The 22,635-nt window shown below is 38.7% G+C and overlaps 1 protein-coding gene across 2 annotated transcripts in view; it reads right to left on the minus strand.

Annotated features, from left to right (window-relative positions):
- Positions 1–3,133: 3,133 nt before the first annotated feature.
- Kif20b (kinesin family member 20B) overlaps positions 3,134–22,635 on the minus strand; it is a 55,395-nt gene continuing 35,893 nt past the window's right edge. For both annotated transcript variants that reach the window (XM_021152143.3, XM_021152144.3), the window contains exons 24-32: positions 22,019–22,146; positions 19,825–19,980; positions 13,112–13,288; positions 11,235–11,342; positions 9,338–9,535; positions 6,914–7,015; positions 6,400–6,550; positions 4,848–4,984; positions 3,134–3,235 (exon numbers count right to left, since the gene is read on the minus strand). In XM_021152143.3, the coding sequence (XP_021007802.1) occupies positions 3,158–3,235; positions 4,848–4,984; positions 6,400–6,550; positions 6,914–7,015; positions 9,338–9,535; positions 11,235–11,342; positions 13,112–13,288; positions 19,825–19,980; positions 22,019–22,146 (1,235 nt within the window). In that variant the 3' untranslated portion in view covers positions 3,134–3,157. The remainder of the gene's footprint in view (positions 3,236–4,847; positions 4,985–6,399; positions 6,551–6,913; positions 7,016–9,337; positions 9,536–11,234; positions 11,343–13,111; positions 13,289–19,824; positions 19,981–22,018; positions 22,147–22,635) is intronic.

The following is a 22,635-nucleotide window of genomic DNA, read 5'->3' on the forward strand; positions in this document are numbered from 1 at the left end:
GAAAAAATGCCAGGGCTGGAGGGATAGCTCACAGGTTAAGAGCACTTACCGGGGTTCAACTCTCAGCACCCACATGATGGCTCCCATCTTTAACTCCAGTTCCAGAAACTCTGACACATTCTTCTGGCCTCTGAAGGAACCAGGTAAACATGTGGTGCAGACAGGTGTATAAGCAAAACACCCAGAGACATAAAATATTTTTTTCAATAATTTATTTATCCACTTTACATCCTAAGATTAGTACCACCTCTGTTCCAATTCTTGTCTCACAGTTCCTCCCCCCATACCCCCTCTACTTCTCTTCTAAGAGGGAACCCCCTGGGTATCACCCCCTACACACACACACCCCCACCCCCCATAGCACATTAAGTCACTGCAGGACTAGGTACATCCTCTCAGTTCACTGAGGCCAAAGTGGCTCAGTTAGGGGAATGGGATCCACAGGCAGGCAACAGATTCAGGGATAATCCCCACTCCCGGTGTTGGGGGACCCACTTGAAGACCAAGTTGCACATGGATGAGGGGCCAAGGACAAACCCATGCTTGCTCTTTGGTTGGTGGCTCAGTCTCTGGGAGCCCCCAAGGATCCAAGTTAGGTGGCTCTGTTGGTCTTCCTGTAGAGTCCCTATCCTCTTCAAGGCCCTCAGTCCTTCCCCAGACTCTTCCACAAGACTCTCTGAGCGCTATTTAATGTTTGCCTGAGGGTCTCTGAATCTGTTTCTGCTGGCTATTGAGTGGAGCCTCTCAGAGGGCAGTTATGCTAGGTTCCTGTCTGCAAGCATAACAATATCATTAATAGGGCCTGAGATTGGTTCTTGCCCATGGGATGGGTCTCAATTTGGGCCAGTCATTGGTCATTCCCTCCCTCTCTGTTCTATCTCTGTCCCAGCACATTCTGTAGGCAGGACACATTTTGGGCAATAGGTTTTGTGGGTGAGTAGTTGCTGTCCTTATCCCTCCACTGGGAGTCCTGCCTAGCGACAGGAAGAGACTATTCGGGAACCATATCCCCACTGCTAGGAGTTTCAGCTAGTAACCACCACAGACACCCTGGGGTCTGCAGAACAAAGTAAGTGCTGACATGTACAAAAAACAAAACAAAACAAAACAAGAAAGAAAACTGCAATTCAGTTTTTTCATGGAGCCTGCCCCGGAGTGTGGCTAAACTACCCAGTGACACTGCTTTGGAGATAAATAATTTTCCTCTCCCAGCAGGTACCACTTTCAATTAGCTTGTAGGTAGCTTCATGTCCCTTTCTCAGAGGGAGGTTGTGTGCTTTGAACCTATGAAGGTCGTGTGCATACTGGTGTCTGAAAGAGACTGTTTCTTTGGAGTCATCCACCTCCTCTCACCTGTGGATCCTGAGCCGTGAGGGGAGGGCTTTCATAAAGACATCCCATGAAGATGGAATCTGGGTGGTCCAAAGTTTCTCGCTGCACACTGTCCAGCTGTGGATCACTGCTGATTCCTGTCTTCTTCAAGAAGAGACTTCCCTGCCTAATTATGATTTTCTTCATGTGAACTACATGTAACTTTTAAGTTTAGTGCACTTCAGATGAGACTTTTTTTTTAATCGCATTCGTCTTGAATCTAAGAATATCCTTTCCCAGGATTTTTTCTTTTTTTTGACCTGTATATGTCTTCAGTATTCTAAATTTCTTTATGTAAGTCTACAAGTTTATAACGAATGGCACTCTGCTCCCATCCTCAGCTCCACCTCTTGGCATTCTGCTTGTGGATCAGGATGTAAGTTCTTGGGCACTGCTACAGTGCGATGCATGCCTGCTTGCTGCTGAACTCCCAACCATGATGGTCATGGACTAGCCCTCTGAAACTAAAAGCCAGGCCCCAAGTAAATGTTTCCATTTATACGTTTCCTTTGTCATACCTCTTCCAACAACAGAAAACTAAGACATGTAAAAATGACTTACTTACTCTCTTACCATTTCCAATCTGCCATCATCTGAGACTCGTCTCAGCTCTGATTCCATCTCTGGATCTCAGTTCATTGGCCCTCCACTGTTTCTGTGTTGGGTACCCTCTAATGCTAACAGACAGCAACGGTCTTTGCAAACAGTACTGCTCAGCTTGAATTTTAAGAGCAAAGCTGTTTTTGTTTGCTTCAGAATGTTTGTTATTTTCTTGAATCAAAAAGTATAATCTTCCGGGGAGTACTGGCGCATACCTTTAATCCTAGGACTTGGGAGGCAGGTGGATCTCTGAGTTTGAGGCCAGCCTGGCCTACAGATTGAGTTTCAGGTCAGCCAAGGCTACACAGAAGCCTGTCACAGAAATCTACAAAAAGAAAAAAAGAAAAAAGAAAAAGAAACCCCAAAAGTATAATCTAGTTTGCTCCCAGCATCAGCTGGTTGCTAGGCTTCTTAGTAGGCTCCTCTGGGTCCCGCTTCCGCTGTCATGTCTGGAATCTACAGCCACAGGTATAACAGAGAGGCCAGTTGTGATTGTCACCTTCAGTGGGGGAAGTTCAGAGCTGGCAAGCCTGTTGTCTGCCCTACCTCACAACCCTGACAGATGAAGCCCTGCTCCTATGAGATCAAGCAGAACTATTCTACCACTCAGAGTGACCTGTCTCTGTACAAGGATTTCAACAAGGCCAAGCCAGGCCTCCCTGCCCTGAAGAGTCCTAGGACATGGTATTGATCTTTCCCCAATGCCTCATTGATAACTGGATGTGATAAGGGTACCTACAACTGAGAGTAAGGAGAGAACTTCTCACCCCACAGATTAGCAAGACATAAATGTCCAATTATAGAGTCTACTTTAGACCAATGTGTTTATGTATATTCCACTGCCATCAATGTGACTACCTGAGTTCAATCTCCAGGACCCAAGTGACAAAAGGAAAGAATCAACTTCTATCCAGATTCCTACCTGTTCTCCTCTGACCTCTACACATGTGCTGTGGCAAGCACACAGCAAGCAAGCACACATAAAATAAAGAAAAATTTTAAGAGCTTTAAAAAGTACACCGGTATATTACTGATATATTTATTGAATTAAAATTATATACAAGATACCAATCTATACAGAGGTATTTAATATATCATAATATATATATACAAGTAAATTTTAGAACTTACAATTTACAATGACAATGAATATAAACTTTACACTGAATCAGTCTCCCAATGCAATTTATTTGGCTGTGCGTGTTCGAAGCCGTCGTTTGAGAATCTGATGATCAGTTTCTTTTACTTTCTGTTCCATTAAAATCTGAAATTAACAATTTCAGTTTTTTCAAATATAGGTAAAAATAATTTGCTTATGAGTGATATAGTATGTGCTTATTCACTGACTATAATATGTTAGATTTCATTTTTTTCTAAACAAATACATGTAAAAGAAAAACAGATTTTGTAAGATTTATTCAACATTCCCTAATTCAAGAATTAAAAAACCTATAGTCTGTATTGAATCCAAAGCAGATCTAAGCTTGAAATATTTACTAAAATATTTGGACACCTCAAACCAGTTTTAAGTGATCAGATGTCACAGCAATAGTTCCTATATAATAGGAATATAATAGCAATAATTCCTTCAGTTAGGAGGGGAAACTGCACTACTCAGATGGGAAATGTGACTAGTTGAACAGTACATGAAATAGCAAGTGGTAACTGACACTAAATTCTTTCTAGGTACCTTCTGGTGCCAGCCTTAGGTTTGATAACTATTATTGCAAATCAATACTCTTAGAGGAGTTTTTTTTGCCACTTCCTATTGAAATCTCTTAATTATTTTTCTACTTTCACTTTTACCCACTAAGCAAATGAGAACTTTTCCTGTAACACCTCTCATGGGGACAATGAATCAGAGTGACAAAAACCTCCTTTTCTTAAAATAGGCCTACAGAAAGCCAGGCCTGCGGTCACACACCTATGATCCTAGCAACAGGGAGGCTGAGGCAGAAGGAACCTTACAAGCTTGAGGCCATCCTGGACTACATAGTGAGACCCTATCTCAAAAACACAAGCAGGACTAGAGAGCTGACCCAGTAGTTTAAGAACACAGCTGTTCTTGCAGAAAACTTGGATTCAGTTTCTAATACCCACATGGCAGCCCAATATCCTCTGTAACTCCAGTTGTAGGGATTTCAACGTTCCCTTCTGGCCTTGAAAGGTGCTGCACACATGGTGCACATTCATACATGCATACACATAAAAAAGAAATAAAACAAGAAAAAACCAGAAACATGGAAGCCATAAAGAAGAAGGAGAGAAAATGGTGAAATATCAAGTTTGTGTTTCTAACAGGTACATGAACCCAGAGTTATACAACTCTTGTAATGAAGATAGCACAAGGAAGACTAGAGTTTAAAAGTAAATAAATGATTAGTTGTGAAATTTTACTCTGGTAAAATTTCAAAAGTCACTTCATGATGCATGTGTGTGTGTGTATGCATGTTTGTATGTGTATATACTATACATTATTATAATATTCATATTTAAGTACTATAAGGCTAATATACCTGAGACTGAAAGTATAACACCCATCTTAAGAAAGCTAAAGAAAAGAGTTTAAGAGCACAGGAGCTGGAGAGATGGTTCAGAGGTTGGAAGCACGGGTGGCTCTTTCACAAGAGCATCCACACGGCAGCTCAGGAATGTCTGTAATGCCAGTCTCACAAGTTCCAACTCTTATGACCGCTGCAGGCACCAGGCATGCATACGGTATGTATGTATATGTATGTATATACAGTATCCCATATTAGAAATAAAATGTTTTAAAAACAAATTTTAAAAAATCATAAAATCCAAATTGTTACAAACACTTTGGAATTAAAAAGAAAATGTATAGTTTTATACTGTTGAAAAATAAAATAGCTTACCACTTGGCCAGATATGTTGATGGGAGATGAAATTTCATTTCTGTATAATTTCCGTTTGGCTTTTTTTGGCTGGGACACATTACTTACTTCTACCGTTGATAACTTTGGAGAACTCATTGTTTCAATTATCTTTTTTGCTATAAATAAAAATGTTAGTTCTTGTGTTAATTTTCTAACTGCAAAGGTTTGAAATTCTTAATGACAAATACATAAAAATCAAGAAGAAAAACAGTGCACTATACAAATGGTGACAAGAAATGACTAGATAATTGAAAAGCACATCCAATAACATTCAACAGAGAGAGGGCAGAAAAGGAACAAAGTATCACTGAGACTCTAGCAGCTTTAATGACTTAGAGGTCTGCCCACTGTGTATATTAAAAGTAACATGCTAAAGTCAGGCATCACTCACACACACACAAATACACACACACACACACACACACACAATCCCAAAACCTGGGAGGATGAGGCAGGTAGAGTTTGAGTTTCAGGCTAGCCTATGCTATACAGGAAGACCTTATCTCAAAAACTCAAAACACTAAGTAAACCAAATAAAATAAAGAAAGAAAGACGTAATATGGTAGATTTGTTTTGATAGCCATATTTCAAGATGACCATAATGACAATATAATCAACAATTCTTTATGTGCATGCACACCCAATTCCCAGTGGATAGATTTTAAGAAAATTACGACTAGAAATTTTTAAATTTTCTGAGGCATTAAAGGCACGGAATAAAGAAAGTTTGGCAACCTCGATAGTCTTTACAAAGTACTTTCTGTCTCGTTTCAACTGTAACTCTAGTCTTTCCTTCCCCATCTTCCCCACTTTTGGTCTCCAATTTCTCTTATTCCTCTGACGCAGATAATCCCACAAAACCTCTCTACACACTCTTCCTACCTGGAATTTCATGCACACTTTATACTGTTTAAATATTCTATATTCTGCCAGTATTAAAGTGATTCCCTGTAATGAATATGCACATATTTATGCATACATATGTATAGTACATATTTAAACAAAGTCATATATATAACATGTCACTGTTCCTCCATGGTCTCTACATGAGTGCCACACTCCAATAATGGACTGTGATGTGAAATTCTGAGCCAATAAACTGTTTGTATGTAAGACAAAACCCAAACCACCACAAGGATACGCAATACTAACAGGCATTACTTCCAAAGGGTGGAAGGGTGCAGCCCTACATTTCATGCCCATATTCCATTCCCTTCCTAAAAAAGCTTTCCCAAAGTTCCCTCATCATTCTGATTGGTCTTGTCTCTCCTCCAATACTGCCCAACCAATTTATTTTACTTCTGTTCTATATTATAATATATAATAAATTTATCTTGTTACACCTGCTCTATCTAGATCAGTTACTTAAATGTTAGCCTCTCTACTCCAATAAATAGTGAACGTGTAGAAAGATAATTTTTTTTAATCCAGTTCTTCCCATAGTACCCAGAATAAGATAACGCCTGTCTGCTTTAAGCATTAGACGTACTACACTGTCATATAAAAAAGGTCATTTAACTATTCCACAAACCTTTTGATTGAAGAATTGTTGGAGAATGCTGCAAGAAGTCTCCAAATTTCTGTAGTGTTCCCTCTCTTTTTTTAGAGGCTATGTTTGCACTAACTGTAGATGCTTGGCTTCGTAAGGAGTAAGTTTTCTTAGATGATGGACCAAAGGAAACCTAAAAACAAACACTTTGTCACTGATAATGAAATGAGTTACATGTAAACAGTTATGGCCATTGTTAATTAAAGGAATTTGTAATTAAGTTCATATATTAAGATCGAAGGTCTAAACGATGGCAGAACCAGTCTGACAGCTCATGTGAACAAAGTGAACACGTGAAGAAATGACTGCTAATGAGCAAATGCTAAAGGTTATATCCCAGTGTGAATTACATGTATAAGAACTTTCAACTGAGTTGTAACTGGACACAACTGTAATTGGACATATGAAAACTACTACTCAAAATTTGACACCTTAAATCCAAGCTCCTGCTTTATCATGTAAACAACAGAAATGGTCAACTGGAGGGAGGGCAAACCTTTTGTTCCTTTTTGACAGAGGAATTTCTATGCTCTGAAACGGGAAACTTCACATTACTTCTGGGGGTTGAATTCTTCTTATTTTCACATTTCACCAAGTCCTACAAGTAATGAATGTAGTAACAGTACTGGTTACTTTCTTGATAATAATTTCTTTAGATTCAAGAAGAATGTCTGTAAATACTACATTACTGATCAGGGTAGTTGTTCTTAATCAGGGCCAGCTACTGTTTAACATCAGTCGCAATGCTGGAAGCTATTTGGTCATTTTGCTAGACAGAAAGATTATATTATTGACAACTAGTGGGTAAAAGCCCAAAATAAAAATCACAAAGCCTTACAAAAAAGAGGCCTCTGGCTTAGAAGCATGAGCTGTGCTGAGGCTGAGAAACCATAGGCCAAAGTGTGAGCTTAGCAATGAGATTGAGAACTTCCAAGAACTGTATGGGCAGCTCTACATAATCACTTCCTATTTCCAAAAACATACATGCCTAAGATTGCTCACTGAAATCTGGTAGTATTACCAGAAAAATGAAACTTCACAAAGGCAAAATAGGGAAATAAGATATGATCCCAGGGCTGGAGAGATGGTTCATCTCAGCAATTAAGAACAATGGCTTTAACTGTTCTATGGCTGAGTGCGTTGGCCCTCGACTTTAATTCCTGCACTTAGAAAGCAGAGCCAGGCAGATCTCTGTGAATTCAAGGCCAACCTGGTCTCCATAGTTAGTTCTAACACTGGCCAAGGCTATGTAAAGAGACCCTGTCTCAAGAAACAGCAAAAATAACATTAGCTACTTTTTCAAAGGACCAAGGTTCAATCCCTGCACCCACATGCTAGGTAATAACTATCTATAACTCCAGCTCTAGGGGACCTAACATCCTCCTCTGGCTTCCATATGGTACACAAACAAATGCAGGCAGAATACCCATCCACTTAAAGTGAAAACAAATAGGTCTTTCTTAAAAGAAAAAAATGTATATGGGATGAAGCATTTCAGAGCAGGAGTATATTCAGGGAATTTAACTGCCACACTTTAGCTGTAGTCAGAAGAATACAAGTGTACACGAGGTGAGGAGAGTACAGGCAGAGCAGCAGAGGGGAGATCTCCACCAAATATCAGAACCCAGGTTACAAAGTAGAAGGCACAAGGTCATAAGCAGACTACATGAAGGGCTTAACTAATTATGGGAAGCAAGTAAGGAAAGATAGCAAGGCTAGACCATCCCATTTGGATTGCTCAATAGAGAGCTTCTGGGAGTAGTTAATGAAATAGAATGGAGCACTGTTGAACAGATTTTCACAGTGGTCCAAGAGCTGATTTATTACAACAGTGAGATGTAATGAAACCAGATAACATTTTCACATTTCAGCATTATAAAACTACAACATCAGAAAATCTCATCAGAGATACAGATGAAAACATCTGAGATACAGATGAAAACATCTGAGATACAGATGAAATGGGGCGGGGGAGGAGGAATTGCATTTTAACTTTTTCTTCTTAATAGTAGAAGGAAAAAGATGTACCAATGAAACGTCAATGTAGTATAGATGATAAAATTTAAATATTTTAATCGTATTTAAAATGTGCTTACCATTGAGGGAAAAATGTTAAAAATCTAAAAACTCTATGTATCACAGGGAAGCTATGCTCAACACGGTCCACTCAGGAATGGACTACCTGACAGACAGACAGACAGACAGACAGACAGGAGTATGGTAACTACTATTTTTGTTCTTTCACCAGCTTGAAAATATACTGTTTAAAGAAGTAAAAGAAAATTGGGGAAAGGTTTTTTTCCAGACATGTTAAGTTTAAAAAAGGTAACTTTAAAAGTAAATATCATCATTCACTATATACCTCCCACAGAAACAGAGAAAAACAAGTATTTTTTTTACAACACTACTACATTGCTTCTGAGAACTAAGATCAGAAGGTTTCTGTGACTCTCCACATTGATGCGGCTAAGATGCAATACAAAGTCCAGCAGCCCTACCATCAGGAAGCTGTACTAACAAGCTGTAAAAGCTTTTACCCACCACTACATGAAGGTCTGAATCCTAATACTCGCTGATGGAAAAGAATTTATTTTCCAACCTTCCATAAAGACTTAAGATTTTAATTTTAGTTAAATGATAAAAACACTGATCAAGCAAGCTTGTCCTTTCAGTCTAATTTCTGTATCAGATATTTTCCATCCCAGTGGAGGTGATGTAACTAGTTTGGAACACACTAGTATACTGAAATAGGAGTCGGGTAAGATCCAGCATCATGCATGTGACCTACTACAGATGAACTATGTAAGGAATAAACAAACAAGCACAGCGTTCTGAGGACCATGAAGCTCCGTATCTAGAGTGAGTTCTTATGAACAGAACTGGGCAACAGACATAACTAACTACCCAGATGGCTACTGACCTCCTCAACTTCACCACTCTTCCTCTTCCGGGCCTTGGGGATCTTAATTGTGACTGGTGTGGGACAACCAGGGTGCTTCACCGCCATTTTGTTTGGCTGCAAAGGTGTAAACTGAATCTCCAATTCAGGTTTTGGAAATCGAGTACTTTGTACATTTTCTGTTGAAACTTCACAAGAGTCAAGAACTACAGATCCGTCCTACAACAATATAAAAATGGCAGAAGGCATCATTTACTTTTGTAACATGGATCTATAAATCACACAGAATAAATTTTCTCAAATGCTATTCAAGACAATGACTTGAGAAAGATAAAGGACTATATTGGGCACCAGAACGGACAGAAGACTGACATATCTACACTCTCCAGGTTACACATGGTATATTAAAATAGGGGGAAATAGGATCAAGGTTCACTTCCTAATATCAAATAAGTTGGAGGCAATTTAAGAGACTGGCATTACCCAACTTCTCAAGAACCTAAGAGAGATATAGAAGGAAGTTCACTGAACATCACCACAAAACCTACAAAACATCAAAGACATCAAGACAGAAACATCCAAGGAAAAATTTGGTATTTTGAACACGCACCCCAATTATAATAAATGTAATCCAGCAACAAATTCTTTGTGACTTTTTTCATTTAGGAAATGAGTCTTTCATTCTCCTTCCTTTGAATGATTTCTGCATGGTTCTAAAGAGCACAATTACAGGAGCACCACCACTTCCACCCTGCCCCCGACTCTCAGGGATGCTTTCAGGACACTTCACCTATTGAAGTGTCCCAAACCCAAATCCAGCCACTAGCTTGTGCACTATACGAAATGAGCCACTCAGCCTTTTAGCCTCGTTGATAGTACCAATACTACAAGGACAGTAAAAAGACACAGAAGAGAATGCCAAACTTGATTCTTCCAAAACTACAAAATAGACAATAACTGCTGGGAATATTAATAGGAAACTGGAACCAAGAGATTTTAGGACAAAGTATATAAATTTATGGGGAAAGTAACGTTCCATCATATATGAGCAGCAAGAGAAGAGCAGGAGTGTTATCATGATATAGTGTTCTCTAGTCCGGCCCACAGCATCCCAAGCAATGTGTGTGTGTGTGTGTGTGTGTGTGTGTGTGTGTGTGTGTGTGTGTGGAGGGGGGGTCCCTTCTATCCTTCCAACAGTAACACTACTCTATACTGGAGGGACTTCTCTCCAATAGTCCTGACCATGCATATGCCATTCATGTCTCAGTTTTGTTTGTGCACTTAAGTATTTATCAAAATTCCCAATGTTGAGTAAGCTCAATATATTTTTTTAAATAATTGAAATGATTTTAGATAGTATGGAATATTATTTATGAATTTCATAATCCAAACTGAGGAATTCTGCTTAAACGCAATGGAGTTCATTATGAGAGCTCGGTGGTAGTTATTATGATGAATACAATTTTAATACAAAGTATAATGAAAACAAATATTGGCCTTTATCTTTTATAGAATCTATTTCTGACCATCAAGTTTATTTTTATGAACATTTTAAGGAGGAAGCAAAAGCCCATAAGATGACCTGAGGTTCATCACCACAGGCTACAGAAGAACAGAACCAACTCCCAAGATGTTCTTTGGCCTCTTCATGTGTCATGTGGCATACATACTGCCTACATCCCCAAATAACACCAAGAAACTAAAATAGAAATAAGTAAGAAAATAAAAGACAAACGGAATTCTGGGATCTACTTTCTCAAGAGCCTCTAATTTTCCTTCCCATATATCAGCATATACATAGTTAATTATGTAGCAAGGTGCCTACAATGCTTGATTACATGGTACTTGTAATTATACTTGCAGATGATTCACAGCAGGTGAAGAGAGCAGAGAACTGGTTGCATTGCTGAATACCAACCTCTGTTGTGTTCCTAGAAATTTCCAAACTTGTTGACTGAGGTACAGTTTCAACTCCAAGATCAACTGAATCATTATATTCAGGCTTGAGATTCATGGTTTGGTTTTCCTACAACAAAGAAGCATTAAATAAGAAAATCATTTTTAATTTAAAAAACAATACCATATAGAATTTTAAAAATGAAGCCATGCACAGACTGATTATTAGAAGTACGGACTCCCACAAAGCACTTTTCATTCCCTTAGCATTGTCATCTTTAGGCTCAGGAGAGGCTGGCCAACTTAACACCAGCCTCTTCTCAGTCGGAGACGTGTCTGAAGGATTGAACCCACGTGCCATTTTACTCGGGTTGTACCTGTCTAGTTAAATGGTGAATGGTTGTGATCAGCATTCAGGAGGGTGCACAGGAGAATCATGAGTTCAAGCTCACAGTTAAGAACCTGCCTTTAAAAGCAAAAGGCAAAAAACAAGACAGGTGCCTCAGCAGGTAGAATCTCCTGGATTTCAGGTACCACAACCTGAATCCAATCTGTGGAACCCACAGTGGAAAGAAAGAACTGAGTCCTAAATGTTATCTCTGACCTATGCAGTTGAGTATGGGCGTGTCTGCATGCCTTCTATTCTGTTCTATTTTCTTAACAAAGTGACAAACTATGTTAAGCCTTAGCTGGAACTTTGAATCGCAATTTTGATAAAATAATTTTTGAAAAACTAGAGGTGGGTTAGCAGGATGGCTTAGCAAGTGAAGGCACATGCCACCAAGCAAGCCATGTCAGACTGACACTGAGTTGGATCCTATAATCTACACAGTAGAGGACAAAAGTCAATTCCCTATGTTTCTGCTCTGACTTCCAGAAACATGCTGCGGTCTATGTGTGCACACACATACACACATACAAAATAAATATATGTAAAAAATAAAAATAAAGTAACGAACCTAGAGGCTGCTTAGTAAAGCAACTACAACATTAAGAATAGAAAAAGAGAAAATAGTAACTAAATCTTTTCTTACAAACCAGTCTTCATGCCATTCAAGTGTGCCCATGTCATCTCCCTAATATTGGCAAGTAACAGAGATTCTACTTTGCATTCATATGGAGAGCAAGCAACTCCCAAATGTTATAACTGTATGATGCTAAGAAGACAGTGTTCCCTATTTTATTGATGGAGCCAGTCTCACTATGCAGCCCTGCTAGGCCTGAAACCTGCTATGTAGACCAGGTTAGCCTTAAACTCACACAGATCTACTTCCATCTGTCTCCCAATCTTCAAATATGCCCCGATGGTTTATAAGGATGTGCTATCTATAAAACACAAGCTCCCAGATTAGGATTTCCAGCCCCAACTAAAAAAGTAACTGCTTTGCCAACTCCTGATGCCTTTCCATCACTATACTTACTTTAAAAATATTTTTTTATCTTCACACAATAAAATTAATGGTGGGCTAGAACGTGTGCATTGGTGGTGATGCCTTTATTCCTAGCAGAGGCAGGTATATCTCAACAAGCTCCAGGACAGATAGAGCTACACTGAGACTGACCACCTCAAATTTTTAAAATTAAATTTAATTAAGAGTGGGTCTAATTCTATAAGACTCACCAAAACTTCATGCTGAACCACCTTTCTACATTTTTAAGATAGATTAAGATAATCCTAAATTATAGACTTAATTATTTAATCTGAGAAGTATGAAAAGTATCAAGAGAAGTTGTTATGTTTTAGACATTGACTAATCAATAATAAACTCAAAAAAAAACCATGAAAAATATACAAAATGCTATATATCTTTTCTGATGTACTAAGTATATACAGCTGAGAAGTAATTTTGAAAAGTAATTTTCAACAAGAAGGTACAGAAAGAGTAAGCATCCACTCACTGCCCCGGTGCTCTTTGCTGCAGCCTTTCTTAGTTCCTGGATTTCTTCATCCTTATGCTGGCAGCTGGAGAGCAGAGCCTTCATCTGTGTCTCTACAGCTGTGACCAGCTGGTCACGCTCTTCTCTCCACTTCTGAAGCTCACTATTTTTCTCTGCCAGCTGTGCTGTCAGTGTTTCCTGGACAACAAGCACAAAGGATGCATACTGAAGTGTAATGACATAAGTATGTAATGTCAAAATGGAACCCATCACCTCGTTTCCCAACCTAAAAAACTAACTGAAAAATCAAACATGAATCTTTGTAATCTAAGAATGTACTGAAATTTTATTAAATATAACACATGAATAATATATATATTACGCATTCATGTGTGAATGAAATGCTTATAAAATTCAAAACACCATTTTATCTTTTAAGTATATATGCCAGGAGCAGTGGTTCACACCTTTAATCCTAACACACAGTAGTCAGAGGCAAGTCGATCTCTCGGTTCCAGGCTAGCCTGGTCTACACAAAGAGTTCTAGGCTTGCCAAAGCTAATTAGTGAGAGCCTAACTCAAAATAAAGAAATTTCTATAAATCATATTTGTTCTTATACCACCTACAAAAAAATATCAGATTATTAGAAATTTATTTCAATAAATAATTATAATTATAGTATTTATAATATTATTTCCAATATTTGAATAAAAAATAAAACTATAGTAAAACAAATGACATACCTCATAGTAACTAAAAATAGGAAAATGAAGCAGATGCATCTAAGGAGATGATCGTGGAAAAAAAAATTAAATGACCATATCCTTAGATGCAGAAAAAGCATTTGGCCAGGCATAGTGGCGCACGCCTTTAATCCCAGCACTCAGGAGGCAGAGGCAGGTGGATTTCTGAGTTCGAGGCCAGCCTGGTCTACAAAGTGATTTCCAGGACAGCCATGGCTACACAGAGAAACCCTGTCTCAAAAAAACCAAAAAAAAAAAAAGCATTTGACAAAATACAACACCCCTTCATGTTAAAGGTATTGGAGAGATCAGGAATTCAAGGTCCATACCTAAACATGATAAAAGCAATTTACTGCAAACCAACAGCCAATATCAAATTAAATGGAGACATACTTGAGGCAATCTCACTAAAATCGGGGACAAGAAAAGGATTCCCACTCTCCCCATATCTATTCAATATACTACTCTAAGTGTTAGCTAAATAAGACAACAAAAAAAGACCAAGGGGATACAAATTGGTAAAGAAGAAATAAAGGTATCACTATGTGCAGATGATATGATAGTATACATAAGCCAGCCCCAAAACTCTACCAGAGAACTTCTCCAGCTAGTAAACAACTTCAGCAAAATGGCTGGATAAAAAAATTAACTCAAATAAATCAGTAGCCCTCCTTTATACAGGCTGAGAAAGAAATTAGAGAAACAACTCCTTTCACAATAGCCACAAATAATATAAAATATCTTGGGGTAACTCTAACCAAACAAGTGAAAGATCTGTATGACAATAACTTCAAGTCTTTCAAGAAAGAAATTAAAGACGATCTCAGAAAATGGAGAGATCGCCCGTGCTCATGGATTGGCAGTACTAACAGTAAAAATGGCCATCCCACCAAAGGCAGTCTACAGATTCAATGCAATCCCCATCAAAATCCCAACACATTCTTCAAAGACATTGAAAGAGCAATTCTCAAATTCATCTGGAAAGGCAAAAAAACAAAAACAAAAACAAAAAAGCAGAAAAAGAATAGTGAAAACAATTCTTAACAACAAAAGAATGGCTGGGGAAATCACCATCCCTGACCTCAAGCTTAAATACTACAGAGCAATAGTGATTAAAAACTGCATGGTATTGTTACAGAGACAGACACATTGATCAATGGAATAGAACTAAAGACCCACAAATAAAACCACACACTTACAGGCACTTGGTCTTTGACAAAGAAGACAAACATATACAATGGAAGAAAGAAAGCATCTTCAATAAATGGTGCTGTGCTGGTATAACTGGCTGTCTGTATGTAGAATGAAAATAGATCCATATTTGTCACCTTGCACAAATTGTGGTTGAATAAGGGAAAAGCTGGAAGAAGCTGAGGAGGAGAGCAACCCTGTAGGAGGACCAGCTGTCTCAATTAATCTGGACCCCCGGGACCTCTCAAACACTGGACCACTAACCAGGCAGCATACACCAGCTACTAAGAGGCCCCCAACACATATACAGCAGAGGATTGCCAGGTCTGGGTTTAGCCTGAGAAGCTACACCCCTCAACAGACTGGAGGCCCCAGGAAGTTTAGAGGTCTGGTTGTGTAAGAGTTGTGGGGTGAAGGGTGAAGACATCCTCATGGAGACAGGGGCATGAGAAGGAGGTATGGGATGTGGAAAGTGGAACAGTTGGAGGGTAGACCAAGAGGGGAATAAAATGTGAAGTTTAAGAAAGAGAGAGGGGCAGCGGAAGGGAAGGAGGGGATTTAAAAAAAAAAAAAAAAAGAGCACTGGCAGCTTTTCTAGAGGACTTGGGTTCAATTTCCAGCACTCACAAAGCAGCTCATGACCATCTGTTATACTAGTTACAGAGGATCCAACATACCCTCTGGCCTCTGAAGGTACCAGGCACATTCACACTACACAGTCATACATGTAGAATACACATACCTATAAAAGAAAATTAGCAAAAAAAAAAAATCCAAGGAAAAATGAACATTAAAAAATTCATTTGTGCCAGGTTCAAACAAGTATGAAGTACTGTGTTAGATCAAAGCACATAGAATATCCAAATGTGGAAACTGCTAGCATCTCTGGGGAATAACCTGAAAAGAGTTGGTGCAGCTATTATTACAAGGTAAGTCAGTCAACACTGAAAATTTCGAGTTTCAGTTGCAGAGGAAAGTAGACATCTCTCCAGAACAAAAAGACCAGAGGCCACCACAAGGAAATGTAGGCATAGGGCCAGGGCGACAGCTTAAACTATCCTCAGAAAACACTGCACTGTACTTTCTGTAACAGGCACTTGAGAGAAGGGAAAAGGGAGTCAAAAGTCCTGTCAAGGGCACTCATGGCCTCAGCAAAGGAAGGAGGCAGTGGCCTCTTTTTCCTCTTGACATACCCACCAGAACAGTAACAAACGAAACAAAATAAAAACAGTTCTAAAAAGCCCTGTGTAGTCCAGTTTGGCCACCCTAGGCCCTCTATGAACCACACTCTGGAAAACCAGAGCTACTCACTGAAATATGGCCCACAGGACACCTTTAGCCAGAAGGAGGAAACTGAATCAGAAAAGCACAGTATTCAAAGGCAGAAATGTAGTCTGAGCTATTATCTGCAGTAAAATACAGAAGTCAGGGGCTTCCATCGGCAGGGACCACTCAAGGGTGAGACAATTATCAACCCACGATACCAGAGGCCTTATCCAGGTGTGAGATTAGGAACTTGGCCAGTGTCAGATCATCAGGAGGCCAATGAAAGATCACCTAAAGGCATAAACAGGATGAGACACACAGCTTTGGAAAGGCAGTGCAGCAATAAAGCTGTCATCTGCAAGTTGGAGAAGGAACACCTAGTGTTCAAATTGAAATTTGCATCAGGCACAATCACAGCACTTGAGGAAATGCAAACTAAAACTACTTTGTGATCTTATATTATCCTAGATCAGAATGGCATGTGTAAGGCCCAGCACAAAAATAAATAAATAAATGAGCGAAAACTCAATGTCACACCCTGAAAACTAAGGTCATGAGATGTCTCAGCATGTCTGGCAAGGCTGATGGCCTGAGTTCAAACTCCAGAATCCACATCATAGAGGTAGAGAGCTGATGCCCTCAAGATGTCCTCTGACCTCCACACATGAGCTGCAGAATGTGCTTATGTGCATGTATGCACATATATGCAAGCGCACATAGACACTAAATAGATGTAATTTAAAAAACAAGTCATTTGCTAGTGGGAAAGAGGAGGAGGCAGAGAGGGAGGGAAAGAAAAAGAAAGGTGAAGAAGGAAGAGAGGGAGAGCCAAATCCAACCTGAGCAGATAATACGAACAAGCTTTGACAAACCCTTAGCTAACTAACCAAATTAAGAGTAAAAAATACAAATTTAAGAGAGAAAATTTTAAAATGAAAGGTATATAATACAACAGACATCAATGAAATAGGATTAAGGCATACCTCAAAAACTATATTCTAAATTAGAAAATACATAAGCAGAGACATTTCTTGATACATGGGAAGAGAATATAAACTATTTAAATAAAATAAACATGAGAAATATAGCAAGAAATAAAAGTTAAGCAATTATAAAGTTTCCCAACTAAAAAATCCTAACTGCAGATGGATTCAAACCTGAACTCCACCAGGTCTAGAACTCACACTCGGGGACTGCACTGTGGCTAAGACACTCGCTGATCTTACAGAGGCTCCAGATTCCATTTCCAGGACTGCCACTGTGGCTCATTACTGTCTCTTAACTGTAGTTACAGGGGATCTCACACCCTCTTCTGACTCCACAGCCACCAGAAACAGATGGTATACATACAGACACACAAGCAAAATACAACAACAATATCAACCAACCCGAACTCCCAGGAACCAAAGAGTACACATGGAGGGACCCATGGCTCCAGTCACATATGTAGGAGAGGATGGCTCTGGCAAACATCAATGGGAGGAGAGGCCCTTGGTCCTCAGAAGGCTCCATGCCCCAGTGTAGGGGAATGCCAAGGAGGGAAAGGGGGAGTGGGTGAGTTAGCACCCTCATAGAAGCAGGGGGAAGGAGGATGGGATGGGGGTTTCTGGAGGGGTAACCGGGAAGGACGATAACATTTGAATTGTAAATGTAATATCCAATAAAAAAAAGATATACACATAAAACAAAAATAAATGCATTTTTGTAATATATTTATGTATGTGTTCATGAGTACAAGTACCTGAGGAGTCTGGAAGTCAGAGGCATCTGATCCCCTGGAACTAGAGTTAGAGAGAGGGAGTTCTGAGATATCATGTGGATGCTGGGACTTGAACTCACATCCTCTGCAAGAGGAGTATGTGCTCTAAACACTAAGCCATCTCTCCAGCCCTCATAAATCTAGAAAAAAAAGCTAGAGAGACAGACAGACAGGTAGGCAGGCAAGCAGGCAGAGCACATGTGTGTACCAATGCTCCTTAAATTATCCATAGACCAGAAAGGATAAATTTTAAATTTTCTCATTTTACAAAGCCAGTATTACACTTATACCAAAGCCAAACAAGGACGTAGAGAAAAAAATTATTGAACAATCTCCATAGTGAACATGGATGCAGAGCAAAATGTTATAAAAACAATGATGCCCATTTTTTCCACTTATTCAATAAGACTAGATGTCTCAGTGCAATAAACCAAGAGAAATAAGATATGAAAATAGAAATATGGAAATAGAAAAGGAAGAAGTCAAACTATTCCTACTAGCAAACAATACGATTCTGTACATAAGACCATAGAGAAAAGTCTTAGGACTGATCTAGGTCCTGAACAAAGTTCAAGTAGCAGCATACAAATGAGCCTTTGCTTTTATCAAATATAAACAGAGTGAAAAGGAAAAATAGAAAAACAATCCCATTTGCAATGATTTTAAAGAAAAATAAAAACTAAAATTAAACCTAACCAAGGAAGTGAAAGCCCTCTGCAATGAAAATGCTCAAACACAGAGAAACTGAAAACACTAGAACACAAAAAGACCTCCATACTTAAGTGTCAGCAGAACTAACATTGTACGATGCCACATCACCAAACATAATCTACAGTTTTAATACAACTTCCTTCAAATTCCAATGACACTCTTCACAAATGGGGGGGGAGGGGAGATCAATCCTAAAATTCACATAGAACTTTATTACAAAAGATGAGAGATGACCAAAGCAATCCTCAGCAAAAGGAGCAAACTGGAGAAATCTCAGGTCACACTACAAAGCCATACCTAAGACAGTGCCATCTTAGTACTGCATAAGTACAAACAGCATAGCAACACACATGTGTTTCCACAGGGAGCAAAAAAAGAGGACAAAGATGACACAGACTTAAACTCACATAGTTACCAACACCGTATTTTTGACAAAGATACTAAAATACTAAATGGGCAAACTTGGCCACTTCAGCACCAGGGAATCTGGATAACAAAGTGCAGAATAAAAATGCTAAGACTGTCTCTCTCAATCTACACAAAAATAAACTCAAAGTGAATCAAAAGGCCTGCAGCTTTGAAACACTATAAAATATAACCATAGGCAAAGTCTTTCTCCATTAGTGCATGAAATAATCTCAAGAACTGATAAACAGTATTATAAAAAGGTAAAGAGCCTCCATACACTAAAGGAAATAATCAAGTGACTCGAGAACATACAGGATCCTGGCTAGCTACACATCTCACAAGATGACTACTACCTAAACATAAAGAATTCAAAATAGTAAACACATACACAAACAACATTAAAACTCAAACAAACCCCATTTGGGCTCATGAGAACAGTTTACTAAAGATGAAAGTACAGGCAGCCAGTAAACATGGGAACTGTTACGCATCTTTAACAATCAGAGAGACACAATCAAGCATTTTCCAAGTGGCTAAACGAAGTGAGAAGAGGCGGGAAAACACAAGAACGGATGTCACGAGCAAATGTGGGAGGGCTAGCTCACAAAAATAATGTTAACAAACCAAGGGGGAAAGAAGAATCATTGCTACCGACCACTTCATTCTGTAGCTTTAAACAGCGCTCTCTGTCTTCAGCGTATTTTTTCATCTCCCTGTTTCGTAGATTTTCCGCTTCTTTCGCTTGAGTGGTAAGGACAGCTTTTTCTTCTAACCACTTCTTTCTATCAGCTTTATATTTCTCTTCAGATTCCTTGGTAAAGATAAAAGTTATTTTCGCATGACAAAAGAGTTAAGTTTTAATAATATCTGCATGTAACCCATCCAGTTAACCTTTTAAAAAGCTATAAAACAAGTAGTTTTAGCCGGGCGTGGTGGCGCACGCCTTTAATCCCAGCACTCGGGAGGCAGAGGCAGGCGGATTTCTGAGTTCGAGGCCAGCCTGGTCTACAAAGTGAGTTCCAGGACAGCCAGGACTATACAGAGAAACCCTGTCTCGAAAAAAACCAAAAAAAAAAAAAAAAAAAGTAGTTTTTTTGTTAAATAAAGACAATATGAATTTACTACTGATTTTAAAAAGAAACATTAACTGGGCTTGCTTTCACTTATAAAAAGTATTTTCCTATGAAGTCCCTTTACCAATGAACTTAAGACAAACTAAACAATTGATATTTCTTTAACAGTTACAGTGACTACAATATTCCCAAATGCCATCACATAGTTCCAAAAATAAAACACAAAATGACTTATAACTTATATAACTTATGAAAGGAACATTGAGAATAGATGCTTAGAGAATATAGATTAAGTGATTTTCAAACTGAATTCTATAGATCTAAGATTGTTCTCATGGTAATATAACTTCAGACATTGAAAACCCAAAGAAAACTCTAAAACAAAACAGCACTCATATCAGAATTACAAACTTTGTAACATAGGACATTACATTACCTCAGAAAAATGCTAAGACAGCAACGAATAACAATCTTAACATGGCTGATGTACTACTGTTTGTCACAATAAATGGATAATTTGTATCAGCTGCTTTTGGATTTTCACAATGAAAAGGATATACTCTAAAGTATATAATTAATCATTACAAAGAAAAAGTAATTTTTCCTGTTATTTTTAGTAATTCAGGGCACACTGCTTTAATCACAACACTTTGGAGGCAAAGGCAGGTGGATCTCTGTGAGTTCCAGGAATGCCAGAGCTCCAGAGAGAGACCCTGTTTCAAAAGGAAAAAAACAAAATGCAAAAAAACTCATATACAGAAGTATGGGGTCACACTCATAATCTCAGCATTTGGGGGACAAAGACAGGAGGATCAAGGTTCAAAGCAATCCTCAATATGTGTGTGTGTGCGCGCGCGCGTGCATACTGAGTTTCATGCTAGCCTCTAGGAATTATTAAATACCATCAAAAAAGTTATGTTTCTTCCAATTACTGTATTCTACATACAGCATATTAAACCTGAACAAGAATATACAAAAATACAAAATAGCTTTCTTTTATATAGCATATTTTCATGTTTCAGTGTTCAGATACATAACACTACTCTTAATTTGATAAACTTGGAAAAAGTTAACAACAATCAAAGTCTCCCAATGGCTGTCTTCTCCAGAGCTATATTTGCTAAGTAAAAAGTGGTGTGGAAAATATATTCAAAGATAGGAAAAGCAGTAACTTTAAAATTCTATACACAGTGTCAGGGTGTGAGCTTAGTAGGTAAAAATGCTAGCTTCAAAAGCCTTACAACTCAGATAATCCTAGAACTTATGCTTTAAAATCTATATGGTAGCATACATATGCAATCCCAGCACTCCTACAACAAAATGGGAGGCAGAGATAGAATTACCCTGAACCACTGGCCTGGAAGATGCTGCTTCACAGCATAAACAAGAGTTCCTGTCAACAACTCCGGAAAAATGTCTTCTGACCTACACACTCACATAAATTACACACATAAAACATAAAGTTGAGGACACAATCAACGTGGTTTCATTAGCTGATCTTAAGTTATGTCTTGGAAATTTTCCCCAGGATATTTTTCAAAATGCAAAGTTTTTTCTCTATATTACTAATGCCCATGTAATATTTTACCCATAGAACTAGTTATAAAATACAAAATGCTGAATTCTCTTACCAGAAATACAATCTTACCAACAGATACAGCAAGCTGCTAGGAGGGAGGGAGGGAGGGAGGGAGGGAGGGAGGGAGGGAGGGAGGGAGGGAGGGAGGGAAGGAGGGAGGGAGGGAAGGAGGGAGGGAGGGAGGGAGGAGATGATACCTGCAGCTCGTCCTGAAGCTTGCTGAACTTCCTGGTAAGCATATCTAGGTCATCCAGGGTTCCCGTGTTTAACCTCAGATTACTTCTGGTTTCCAGATCTTTGAATTTTTCTTTCCATTTATCCAATTCTGATTTAAAGTGAGTGCAGACAAATGTTATGATATGTAGCAATATAACAGGCCAAAAACAAAGAAAAAAAAATCAGCAGAGCCCAAAATACAGACCAAGATGGGACTAAAATTATTCCAACAGCTGAACTGTACTGAGTCTCACAAAATTCTTTAAGACTACTTTGTTTGTTTGTATGTATTGTATGTATGTATGCATGTGCATCGCATGTATTTATGTATGCATCACACATGAGCCTGGTATACAAGGAAGTCAGAAGAAGGTATCAGATCCCTGGACCTGGAGTTACTGATGGTTATAAGCTACCATGTGAGTGTTGGGAACCAAACCTGGGTCCACTTTAAGGACAAAAATGCTCTTAATCTCTGAGTCATCTCTCTAGCTGCTGTTACCAAATCCCCAGTGAACAAAAACTACAGGGATTTCTCATGTACCCAAAGATTATTTTTCCAAGTACAGAGTATAAATTTATTTCAATCTGAAATAAC

This window comes from Mus caroli, unplaced genomic scaffold (genome assembly GCF_978045245.1).
Source record: "Mus caroli unplaced genomic scaffold, Mus_caroli_1 scaffold_20, whole genome shotgun sequence".
NCBI lineage: Eukaryota > Metazoa > Chordata > Mammalia > Rodentia > Muridae > Mus > Mus caroli.